The following is a 13,599-nucleotide window of genomic DNA, read 5'->3' on the forward strand; positions in this document are numbered from 1 at the left end:
TCCGTCGCAGAGTCGCCAGCATCGCGTCGCGTGGGGGCGTGTCCAACATCACGCCTGCATGCAGCACGTGACAGATATGCAAATCACGTTTTTAAAGCAGGACGCAGTATTTATTTTAATCTATTGATTACAGGACACACGATTATAAAGGAGTGCGTGTATAAAACATAGTGTGTGTATAAAACACATATAGTATATAAACCTAAAATGTTTATGTATTTTTTTTACTTTTTACCCCAGACCTGAAGATCAAACAGGAATTTAAAAAATCATAACCAATAATAGGGTATACGCTAATTTATTGCAGATGTTTTTTAACGAATGAACAGTATCCAGGTGTACCAAAAATAAACATCGTAAAGTGCGGGACATCCAGAGACAGCCACTATTAATCTCTCCTCCATTTTGCAATCGGAACAAATAATCAGTAGGAACCAATGTCAGAGGTGCGGTTTCGGAGGAGGGTGCAAACATACTTTCTGATTGGTAGTCGCCGCCGCGCGTCACTGCTCATTTGCATAAAGTTGAGCCAAGCTCAACTTGTTCGTGTCGCTCGAATCGCTCACTTCGCGTCGCATCGCTGGGTGTCGCTCACTCTCATTAAAAATGAATGACTTCCGGTCGCCGTGTCGCTCTCTTCGCTTTCGGTGTGAACGCACAGTTAGAGGCTCAACAGAAAACTTTTATAGGTGCTGGTCACCTTTCATAACATTCTTCAAATCCTTGCAACGGCTTCTGGCTGAGGATATGTAAGCCTGACTAACCAAAGCAACCTCCACGTTCTCTTATCCCCTTACCTTTCCCCCCCTCCCCTTCTTTTTTGTTTTGGTTTTCTTTGTGTTGATATGTGTTAGTATGGGCATGTTTGTGTACATATAATGTATATTTTATATATATTATATATAATAACGTTATTTGAGTTCTAACATAATCATATTTGTATGATAAAAAAAAAAAAGAACAGTGGCCGATGCATTGCCCGGAAAACCTTACCTCAAAGAGCGGCTCCTCTGAATAAGATTCCAAGCCGTGGCCCATTAGATCTGGTGTGCATACATTTTTTATCACTCTTGCCAGATACTCAGGGATTTGCGAGTATACTCGTAGTGACAGTTTTACCCGCTATGCTCAGGCCTTCCCAACCAAAGACCACACACACACACACACACACTGTCACACAGCAAAAAGGTAAAGCAGTTCCTTGAAACTAAAGGAACCATGAAACAGTCACAGAACTGTGGAAGAGACTGGAAAAATAAAATAGTGGACCAAAATCACACCAGAGCAATGTGAGAAACTAGTGATGTCCTTTGGCCTCAGATGTCATTCAAAGCAAAGGTCTTCCTACTGATTATAGTCGGAACCTTCAAAAAATTTAAAAATAAAAAATGTACAGACTACTTGTACTTGACCCATCCTATCTGTACAACTCCTCTCTCCTTATGGGTATAGTTCAGGGGTGCCCACAAGTTTTCAGCTTGCGAGCTACTTATAAGATGACCAAGTCAGAAAGATCTACCTTTTCAAGATCGCTTGGACTGAGATTTGAACCTCGAGTGTAAATAGTTGACGGGAGGGGGGGGGGGGGGGGGTAGCGGTGGCGAACGTAAATTGTTACCAGGCCGGTGTATATATACAACCGTCAGTGCAGATGGACGATAGCCTGTCATTCATCCACTACTTTTTAAAGTCATGCGATCTACCCACATTCCTTCACGATCGACGGACACTTCCTTCGAAGTAATGGGCACCCCTGGTATAGTTAGTGTTGGTCTTGGTTTTTATTGTAACTTTTTATTACAATTTTTTTCTTACAATTTTTATTACAACACTGGAGGACAAAACATAGATTAAACGATTCATTAAATGAATGCTGTTTGAATGCAGTTTTAATTCCAGTCTATACTGGCTTTGGGATGGCTTACATATATATGGTAGAAACCATCTATGCAAGGTGATCTTCATTTAAGGAGACACAAATTTCTATATTCACATCCAACCATACACACAAACACACCAAAAGTGATAAAACTGAGTGCAAACTCTTATTAGTCGATTCTGGTTTTGGCCCTTGGCCATTTGATTTGCATGACCAGTCCAGTGTAACATGCTGCAGTCAATGCTAGTACACACATTAACACCGTCATAATGAAGCTGGCCAGAAACCTCAGCAACTGAATTAAACAGAGTGAACCAGTTACTGGCGCCAACAACAGAAATTGAATTCCTCAGCCTGCATCTCATACATCACTGTAAAAATAAATAAGCAATCATGAATGTAAATAACATATATACAGAACTCAAGCTGAAAGCTTGTGAAAGTTATAAAGCAACTTGTAGCTTGAACGTTTTATTTTCAAGTAGCATATTTAGAATTGCTGAGATGTTTCTGAAACTTTTTAATATTTTCAGGCTTTGGGTTTCATTGCCATCATTCCAGAGAGCACAACTGTAACAATAATTTTATGAATTCATGGATTATTGCATCTCAGTTCTTCCAAAGCATATTCTGCAGCATGACCTACTTTTTTCTCCACCTGATCATGAGTCTGCCAATCCTTGTAGAAACACAAGCTTTTATAAAATAGTAAAACGTGTTCACAACTATGCTCAACAAACATTTCTGAAGAGGATACGTGGCTGCTAGATATCTGAAGTGCGTTTCCAGAAACAGTCTGCTTCAGACATTCAGCTTGTTTTAGTGGAGACTTCTAAAAAGATGTCACTGACATGGTTTTCATTGATATCATGGTTTTCACCTATTTCCTCTTTGGAGAGTTTACACGAGCATTCATTTGGATGAATCAGATGGTGCTCTGTAGAAAGACACAATGAGAATGATTACATGACATTTAATGCATTTTGTCAAACACTCTTATCTATAGTTAATTACAATTTTACATTATGTTACAGAGGTAGGCTAGAGTCATGCCCAAAAACATATAGAGCATTTTTCCATAAGGGAACTGCACCCAGTCTCACACAAGAAAGGTAGCATTGTTACCCACTACACTATACCACCAGAACTCCCACACAATGGTAATGTTGTTTTTAAACAGTACTAACCTTACAATGCATTTCAGCATGACATCAATACAGACTGACCCAGTGCTTAACAAAATACATTAATGATATTAAATGTCACTTACTGTTTTTCCTTTTCTTGTACATGGCCTTTCGAATACAGATATTGATAAACAGCACCACGCAGATCAAACTGGTGATCGCTAAACATATTCCCATGACTACATGGATCAAATCATCATACTTATCTGTTAAAAGAGGGCAGGTAAAAATTTGTCACTGTCATGTTCCAGTTGAAACCGAGCCAAGAACACACACACACACGCACACACACACACACACACACACACACACACACACACACACACACACACACACACACACACACACACACACACACACACACCATCCACTTCCCAGGTCCAAATCCCTTGTTTGCCAATCATACAGCTGATTGTTTCCCATTTCATCTTCTCCTATTTATTTTCACAGGCTCCACAACGAATGAGAATATTCTTTACTTTTATTTCTTTCTTTAAAGGTGACCTTCATTATGTGCTGTCATTATTAGTGTGACAACAAACTATCCTGTGTAATACTGCAGCTACTGTATCTGACCATAACAGCTCAAGGAAGCAACTATTACTGTCTAGCACATGCAGACAGCTGAAATTATTACTAGATTGTATGTTAACATTACATAGAAAAAACATTACATTAGAAACAGCATTTTCAACAAGTTCAACAAGAAACATTTAAGCATCTCAGAAATTAAGTCAATAATAAAAAGAAACCAAAGGCTCTGAATGTCTTGGATGTTACTAAACTGCAATCTAAGGCTGATGTCATACCCATAGGCACATACTTCAGAGAATACTATAGAAATAGAAAAAAATACAATTAGCCAACATCAATAAGGTTTTTTTTTTGTAATCTCCAAGCTAACAACAACAAATCCACAAATCCTCTAACTGAAAAGTTTAAGACACTTTATAGTGTATATACACTTTATAGTGTACACTACTCTACAGTATGTACACTATACTCTCTGTATATACACTGATTATATACACTACTATATTTGGCTTTCGGGTGAAATTTCAGGATGAACCTAAAATGCACTCTAACCTTTACAGGTGTGACCTTCTCTAAACATTTGAATGCACAGGTCTAACTGTTCAATGTTTCTGAACTTTTTGCACAACTTTCTGTTATCTAACAAGGGACTTAACAGCAAAATTCACAACAGGTGTTTGATCCATGAATCGACCAATACATTTCCTGGTTCAATTAGAATTGGTATTTAAACAGTCCTCCTCATTATGCTGTTCACATTTTGTCATCATGGAGCCAAGACGGCACCTAACAATTGATCAACAGTACCTCGCCATTGCGAGGTTTCAAACAGGATGTTCTCAGACGGAAGTGGTCACTGAGCTTAGAGTGTCAAAAAGAGTGTAAAAAGGTTGCAACAGAGACTGAAAAAGTCACAGAAAGGCACAGAAATTGATTCCACATGGATGATGCTTTATTGTGAACAGTGTCCTGTGGAACCGAATGATGAATGCCACACTTCTCCAGGCACATTTGAGGGAGGTGAGAGGTACCCAAGAGTCAGACCATTTGAAACCGTTCACAACGGAGTGGTCAGTGCGCTAGATGACATGTGAGGTTTCCTGATCAAACTGCCGCACAGGCATCCAGACACTTGACGATGGACGTCAGTGCTGTCCAATGATGAAAGCCAATTCACGCTGATCAGAAATAATGGCCACCAATGTTGGAATTATCAAGGAGAGCGCTATACCTCAGACCCTGTTGTTAACAAATGAGCCTTTGGTAGTGGTGGTGGTGGTGGTGGTTCTACTTGAATAACATCATTAATCCAGCCATTGTGCCTGTGCATGAACAACAAAGGCCTAATTTCATCTTCATGGACAACAATCTTCACACTCATGGAGGTCACATCATTAGGGAACGGCTGCTGGAGACTGGGGTTCCTCAAATGCAGTGGCCTGCACATTCTCCAGACCTGAATCCCATACCAAACATACAGGATCAGCTGAGTTGTCATGTAGAGGTTTGTAACTCAGAACCTCAATAACCTGAGGGCCGCCCTTCAAGAAGAGCAGGCAATAATCCTTCAGCGGATGATATTTCAACTTGTGAACATCATGGGATGTCGTTGTCAAGCTGTGATTGACACTCAAGGTATTGAGACATTGACATTTTTGTTGTGGTCCACCCACCACTGTTTTTTGCTTTTGTTTCAATAAATTGTTTGAGATGAGGAAATTAGGAACTTAGCATGCTTCTAATTAAATGCCCTACTTTCATGATATAACATCACAGTAGTGTGAACGTTTTACATTCTCAATCATTTTCACCCAAAAGCCAAATATCCGTAATAGCACTATATAGCATTGTAACACAAGGGTGAAGCGGAATATCATGGTGGGAGCAGCATGAACAACACTGTTTATTATAATGATTAACAATATCGCTAACAGATATACAAAATGTATGAATGTAAATAAATGTAAATGTGCCATATTTTGTCAATTGTGATCACCGCATTCGAAATTTGTCCTCTGCTTTTTACCCATCTGCGCAGTTAGTGATTACACTAGTGATTACTAGGGGGCTGTGGTGCACACGTGCCCAGAGCGGTGGGCAGCCCTAGCCCAGCGCCTGGGTAGCAGTTGGGGTTAGGTGCCTTGCTCAAGCACACCTCAGTCATGACCTCAGGTCTGGGAATCGAACCCATGACCCTCCGGTCACAAGACCAGTTCCCTACCACAGGACCATGACTGCCCCCTACAACAGAACTATAATGAAACAAGAACTGACAAAGGCATGAATGCTACGCACATACTTAAATACATAAACAAGACACACGTGCAACACATAATGCTGACAAGACGAAGGAAAGGTGACACGGATAACAGACAAACGCACACCCCCTTTAACCAACACACACGCACGTATACATATGTAGACAAAGACAGACGTCTCACAGACACAGACAGACGTCTCACAGACACGCCTGAAGGGAGGAGTCAGGGGCTATGTGGTGACAACCGTGATTAGGACTAAGATACTTACCTATCATTATCATTATCTTTCATCAATACTATCATTTCCTTAACACGAATAGCATTTTTACAGAATAATAACTCAAGACTTGCGAAGGACTGATAATGAACACTAACCTTTAGGACAAACACACCTTGCATCATGTGTTTTGTTCCCAGGGAAGAGTGTGGAAAAACCAAATTTCCGGCAGCTGTTTATAACAATATAACATGTATGATAAATATATCAAAAGACTTAGCAAAATTAAATTGGATTTAAGTATCACTTACTCTAAAATGGGCACACACACGCCGTCCGTAACGTTGTTGAATGTTGCGTTAGGGCATGGTTCACAGTAATAACTGAAGTCATATTTACCTACCAAAGGTTCACAAAATGTATCAAATCACTTATACATCTACATCACCTACACACAGACTTTGCTGATTCTTTAGCTTCGTTTCTCTTCTAAATTGCTCACCCTCCCCACATACATGCCCCTGGCTATATATATATAAAAAAAGGTTCCAATCTAGACCACAAATGCCAACCACAGCTTCCTACACTGTTTGATCAAATCCCAGCCAGTAATTTTCAGAACATGACTACAATCTGCCCAACCACCATTGGCAACTGAGAGAATGGCATGGAAACCTTTGGTCAGATGAATGGACCCAACCCTTACCGCTTCTCTTGAGCTGTTCTCCTCGTTTGCACCGCGGTCTGGGAATGCATTTAGAACACCCCAGGTCTTCGCACAAGTGTTCGCCGCCACAGGAGCACCGGGTTTCAGAGCTGGTCGCTGCTGAACAGTTCTCACATCTACTAGGGTTGCAGGGAATTTTGGGATATTTACCTATATGATACAGATGAGCAACTTTACTCAGATGTGATGAATGTTAATGAGTTCCTGTAGCAATGTGATATCTATCAGGATCTTAAAAATACATTGGCTTTTTTATTTAGTTAAATATACTAAGGCTGACTAGAGAAATTAATGTAATGTATTAGGGAAGTTTTAATTTTACTATTTTATAAGCAACAATTAGAGATACAAGAGTAGGATAATGATAATCATCTTACCTGGGGCACAAGCATCGCAACATCTCCCTTCATGTTCATACTGGGTCTTCCAATTACAATTGATATCCTGGCACACGCACAAGACAAAACCCATCATGAACAGTTTCAGACAGGAATTCATAATGTCCATTTAAGAGCCTCTTACAGCCAGTAATGTGAGCTGCCTGGGGTCTTGGGCTTTTATGTGAAGCACCTCACAACGTCAGTGGTTTCCGATCTACCCACAATCTAAGCAGGAACTGAGAGAAAGAGAAAGAGAGAGAACTCTTGTGTGACATATAAGTAGATACATAGAGAGACCATATTTGTGCTATTATATCATTTTCTGGCTGGAATACCATATGACAGTCACACAGAGGTTTAAATAACATAATTTATGACCACAATAACATTATGAATTGTACAGTGGATCTTGTGATTTCTCCCTCAGTCTAGAATTGGGCAAAGCAAAAGTGTCACAATATAGCTCCAGACCCCTCCTTGCGGGGGTGTGTTAACGTAGTCCATGTATTTTCGTGGGTATGGTCATTTGTGTGAGTCTCGTTAGTGTAATGTGATGCCTGCGGTGCTTGTTACGTTCTGTGTATAAACTGTGTGTTTGTCTTGTCCTGTGCTCATCTTTGAGTCTGCTACGTGTGTTACATGTTCTTGCTGTGTGGTATAGCGCTATATGTAGCTAATGCTAATATTCCGTGTCGTAATATTTCGTGTCCGTAAGAATGCCAGGATTCCGTAGCCCGGGAAAGAGGGCGAGTAAACATGGGGCAAGGAAGGGGAAGCACCTGTTTGCCTCTTCTCCCAGGTTCCATCCCACACTTTCACCTGGCTCTCAGTGCGAAGCTCCAGACATGGCCTCAGAACGTGAGGGGAAGCTCATCTTCCCTGATTTACAGCGACACGTTTGCGAGGCCGAGGAGGAGGGTCTGGCAGGCTACTACCGCAAACTCGCGGAGGACACCTGGCAGAACTGAGCCTGCCAGTCTGCGAGAGACTCCTTCCCCCTGAAGGAAGACGCACTGGGTGATGATCACCACCGGAGAGATGCCTGCTCTGATGCAGTATGAGTTTGGGGAGGAGGACGAGGGGTATCCCTGCTCAGTGTGCTACAAGAGCACTGTATAGTACAAGGGGGAGTATGTCAGCCCTCCACCATCTGAGTACTTGGCGGAGCCGGAGTATTGTGAGGTGGAGGACACCAGCCCTCCTCCATCAGAGTATCCTGCATGAACTCCAGTGCTCAGGCGAGACCATCAAGCCGTGGACCGAGGCTTCCAGTTCTCCGCCTTCTGAGTGCTCCATGGAGGAGGGAGAGTACGTGCCCTACGTCGAGGACGAGGGAGGGTTTTCTAAGCTGCTTTGTGGCGGACTTCCCACTGTAGGACGACGACTCCCGGATGTGCGGGTCCCAGCGGCACTGGTCCTGCCCATCGGTGTGGTTTTGTCTAAACAGATAGTTCAATTCAGTTCAGTTGTGCCGAATTCCGACTCCTCGGCAGAATTCAATTCCTCTGGTTTGCATGCATATAAAGATGCTACAGATGATATTCGGTTTCCGAAATGTAGCATACGCATTGTCATTTTGATGAATTTGCTTTGCGTATTTGCAACGCGTTTTCCCTTTACAGCACAATGGGCTTTCAGGGCCACCATACTTTTCCTGCCTCACCTCCTGCTTCATTCACTCCATGACAGTAAACATTAGAAATTATATGGGTAACATTCATTAGCTAATAGCTAATATTAGCTAATATTTGTTTAACGTTACTAGTTAAAATTTACTTTATTTTAGCTGTTAGCTAGCAGTGCCATTGACATGTTACTGGTATTGTCTCCTGGCCCTTGTTTTTAGACTTTGTATTGGGTATGTTAGGTATGCTTTAGGGATGTTTTTGGTGGACAGTTATGGTAGCTTTTACATTTGTGAAAGTGTACATAACTTATGGGTGACCAGACATCCTCTTTTACCTGGACATGTCTTCTTTTTGATCCATAAAAAAATGTTTGGGCGAAATTACACAAACGTTTGGGATTTTGGTTTTACTAGAACTCACATAGAATTTCGAGATGCATTTTACTCACAAACTAGTCCCTGGTCACTATAGCTGGTCACTACATCTCACTTAAAATTACTCAAAACACATCACTTTTGTCACGTTGAGGACCCCGGCCCCTCCCTTTTGGGCGTGTGTCAACGTTGTCCACATGCTTTGTCTGCGTCAGTGTATATACGTGGTTGGGGTTTTTGTTGTGTGATTAATAAGTCTCACCTGTGAAACGTCTCGTGATCACGTGGGGCTACTGTGGTTTGTCTATTTAATGTGCGCTCGCGCAGTGTCCTGTGCTCGTGGTTGTCTATAGTCTGCACGTGGTGTGCTTGTGTTTGTTTTCTGTGCGCCATAATTCACAATAAAAACGTGTCGTTTGGACCGGAGACCTGGACTCGTGTCTCGTCCTTGCTCCAGCACCCCAGCGTCACAACTTTGTTCATGCAAAGGCACAATAATGAATATCATACACGACTATAAACAAACAAATGACAATTACCATGCATGAAATGAAGAAGAACCAAGTTGGAGGACAGGAAGACAAGTTTAAGATAGAAACAAGTTTCCCAAATGTCTGTAAAAGTGGTTTTAAATCTGCATGGCAAGTAAATAGTGATCCTATGCATGTGTGTTTTCCTTAAATGGTTCATTCCTCAATGTATATAAGGACTGACAAGAATAAACTAGAGTGTTTGGTGATGTGTCAAACTGAGCTTGTGTTACTTTCACGTCCTCTCTCCGAGCTCGTAACCTATCCTTACAGAGAGACCCTGTGTGTAGTGATGGAGAACAGCCTCTTTAACCATGTATAGAATACAATTTGGAGCTACATGCAATATTTCTGTGTCCATGTTTGTTCTAAATTGCAACAGGTAACTAAGCTCTAATCACATGACCGCACGAAGAGTACATTTTAACCAGCACATTATTCATAAAGCACATTTTGAAGATAATGTTAAATTGTTCCTTATGTTACACCTTTTAAACAGATTTCGGATCTTAGGGATTCAAAATAATCAAATACATGAATATGTGACACACTAAAAGAAAACAACCTACAATAAACGTAAATGAAACGTGTCATTAGAACTGTTACAAGGGACATGAAAGCAGAAGTCTGATGAGAAGAGGAACACCTGATTTGATGGGAATCCCGTCTCTTAGCCATGATATACTCTAGAACTATTAGGACCATGGGGAACAGGGTCCTGTCTCCACCTTCCTGTTTACAATGATATGTTGAGAGGTTCCCACCTTAAAATATAAAAAAACTATATGATTTTAATTACTATAATAACTTGCACTGAAAACCTACTAATTGTCAATGAAAAATAAATAACTGCATTCTTCCCTTCCTATTTATCAATTGTTCTCAATCTATTTTTTGGTCCACCGAATGAATGAATGAAGTTCTGAATGGTTAGATTTATATTGCACCTTTCAAGTTACCCAAGGTTGCTTTCCAATTAAAACACACACACACTTCTTACATCCAATCACACAATGATAAGAAGCAGCAGCCAATTGCATGAAGCACATTCTCAACCAGATGCAACAAGGGGCTAGAGGACAAACCCTGAACAGAACATACACCACCAGTGTTGCCATAGTTACTTTGAAACAGTAATCCGACTACTGACTACTGACTACTTCTTTAAAAAGTAATTCAGTTAAGTTACTGACTACTTGCTTTTAAAAGTAACTAAGTTAGATTACTTTTAGTTACTTTCAGCAGAGGCTGATCCCCCGCCCCTATAACATGAAAATGACTACCAGTTCTGCCAATACTCACTTTATTGACATGTATTTTAACCGGAACATCAAAAATGACACTGGCATTTGTAAACTTTTTCTTGAAATAGGCTTACATGTTTTTTAAATAAATAAATAAGACAGTCTCTGTTCAACTCCGCCCACTTACAGGGTTGCCAACTCTCACGCATTGAGACACACGCATTTGACTGTCTTCACACGCTTACACGCCACACTTCCGATATCTCACGCCGAAAAAAAATCTAGTTTATTTAACTCTGATCCACATCTATGATTCAATGAGTTACTAGTTCGATCTGGCGCCAACCACCGGCGATCGATCGATCGCGATATAATACTGAATTTAGTCCATTTTACACCCCGCCCAGTAACAATTTACGTTCGCCGCCAAGCCCCGGTTTTTTATTTCAGGTTTGACGTTGTGTTTTTGAAAGTAGACAGCACTCTGTCGCCAGGACAGAGTGTACAACGGACCTTAATGTTGTCTTCCTTAGCCGAAATAAAATCAAAATAATGCCTGTATTTCCAGCTGCTAAAGGCGAACCTCTCCTTACGTCTGACTTTGGCGCCGCAGAGCAGAGATGACGTAACCGCGTAAGAAACGTGTAGCCAAAAAATAAGAATGAATAAATATAACCTACGTTCCCCCGAAATGCAGAAATAGTAACGCACGATGCTTTAGATAAGTAACTTTAATCTGACTACTAGTTTTTAAATAGTAGTTGCGTTAGACTACTCGTTACTGAAAAAAGTAGTCCGACTACAGTAACGCGTTACTAAGTAACGCGTTACCGGCATCACTGTACACCACTGGGCATACATGTGCACACACGCACACACACACACACACACCAAAATAATTTATTTGGGATAGCCAATTTACCTAAACTCTAGCTTGTTCCTTACCACCATCATATTCCCCACATATTACTGTAAATCTTGGTATAAGTGGTTGTGGTTGACTTCCAGTTCAGCTATTTGCAAAGGTTAACTTACAGTAATAAAAAGGATTTGTCAGATGTTTTTTTATTATTCTACCGTTCAACAGAATACATTTACAATTGTAGGCAGACTGCATTTTGTTTTACTCCATTACCTCAAGGTACAGTGTTTAATTTTTCTTTTTGAACAAGGTGGTGGAATTTTCAATCAATAATCAATCGGTTTTAAGTGTTAGAAATAACTGAAATGCATTGATAATACAGGATACTTGGTTCTCAAAACAGACATCCCGTTAGTTCCAGAAGGAATGCAGCTGTAACGTAGCTCGCGCTACGGAGCGAGGAGACGGACACAATCGCTGAGAGGAGCGAGATTTATTAAAGAGAATACCATACTCATCGTCAGAAAGCCAGGCAGGGTCAATCACAGGAGGGCAGTCCGAATAACAAAGGTACACAGGCATACTGAACACGACGGGGAACACAGACAAACTCACGAGCAAGATGAAAACAGCGAACAGCAAGCACAAACCGACAGCATGAACAAATGGATAGACAAAATCACGGATGACACGACTGGGGAATGACGGGACTTATATACATAGAACCAAACTAGGGACAGGTGATGACAATGACACAGGGGCGTGGTAACAAACGAGGAATAATCAAAATACACGAGCAGGGCGGGACAAACAGGCAGGGAACACAGACATGAGGGAACCCAGAGTGACAGCTACGAGAGGGGGCGTTGCCCTACGTGACAGAACCCCCCCCCCTCAAAGCGTGCCACTCCGGGGCACGCAAGGGCAGACAGGACAGGGACAGCAGACACAGGACAGACCGGAGGGACAGGACCAGACAAAATAGGACGAGGGACCTGGGACACGGCAGGGACTGGAGACAGGGAGACAGGCCAAGAGCTGGGCTGGGACACGGCATGACACGGGACACAGGGAGACCGGATAGGGCCAGGGCGAGGCACAGGAGCAGGGCTGGACAGGACAGGACCGGGGACAGACACTGGAGCGGGGCCAGGGGACAGGGCAGAGGTAAACACTGAGGCAAACACGGCTTGGACGACAGAGACTGGGACAGGAACGAAGTGGGTCACAATCTGGGGAACAGACACAGGAACCGGGACAGAGAGGACACCACTGGAACCAGACACAGGGACAGGTACATGTACACGAACAGATACACACACAGGAACAGGAACCAACACAAATCCAGGGACGGAACAAGGGGGCAAGTGGAGCAAGGGCAACGGGACAGGAGTACAGGGCAGAGCAGGGGGCACACAAAGTCCGTGCCCAGCAGGGGGCAGCACAGTCTCTTGGGGGACAGGAGCCGGCAAACGGGCAGCGGGAACAGGAGCCGGCAGACGGGCAGCGGGAACAGGAGCGGCCGGGCGACGGGCAGCGGGCACAGGAGCCGGCAGACAGGCAGCGGGAACAGGCAGGGTCCGCTGGCGTGCAGCGGGGACAGGCAGGGTCCGTGGCGTGCAGCGAGAACAGGCAGGGTCCGCTGGCGGGCAGAGGGAACAGGCAGGGTCCGCTGGCGGGCAGCGGGAACAGGAGCCGGCGTGGACGACCTCTCCTGGGTCGCGGGGACAGGAACCGGCGTGGACGACCTCTCCTGGGTCGCAGGGACAGGAACCG

General features: G+C 42.7%; 1 protein-coding gene across 2 annotated transcripts; it reads right to left on the minus strand.

The window, feature by feature from the left end:
- Positions 1-1,779: 1,779 nt before the first annotated feature.
- tnfrsf18 (tumor necrosis factor receptor superfamily, member 18) lies at positions 1,780-7,346 on the minus strand. 2 transcript variants are annotated; one of them, XM_077014022.1, is made up of 6 exons: positions 7,183-7,346; positions 6,785-6,924; positions 6,390-6,477; positions 6,237-6,310; positions 3,150-3,272; positions 1,780-2,816 (listed from the first exon to the last, which is right to left on the minus strand). In XM_077014022.1, the coding sequence occupies exons 1-6, from the start codon at positions 7,203-7,205 to the stop codon at positions 2,689-2,691; spliced, it is 576 nt and encodes a 191-aa protein (XP_076870137.1). In that variant the 5' UTR covers positions 7,206-7,346; the 3' UTR covers positions 1,780-2,688. The 2 variants fall into 2 exon arrangements, with proteins under 2 accessions (XP_076870137.1, XP_076870136.1); XM_077014021.1 differs by having other exon boundaries at positions 6,785-6,955.
- Between the last annotated feature and the right edge of the window lie 6,253 nt (positions 7,347-13,599).

Source organism: Brachyhypopomus gauderio, chromosome 8 (assembly GCF_052324685.1).
Source record: "Brachyhypopomus gauderio isolate BG-103 chromosome 8, BGAUD_0.2, whole genome shotgun sequence".
Taxonomy (NCBI): domain Eukaryota; kingdom Metazoa; phylum Chordata; class Actinopteri; order Gymnotiformes; family Hypopomidae; genus Brachyhypopomus; species Brachyhypopomus gauderio.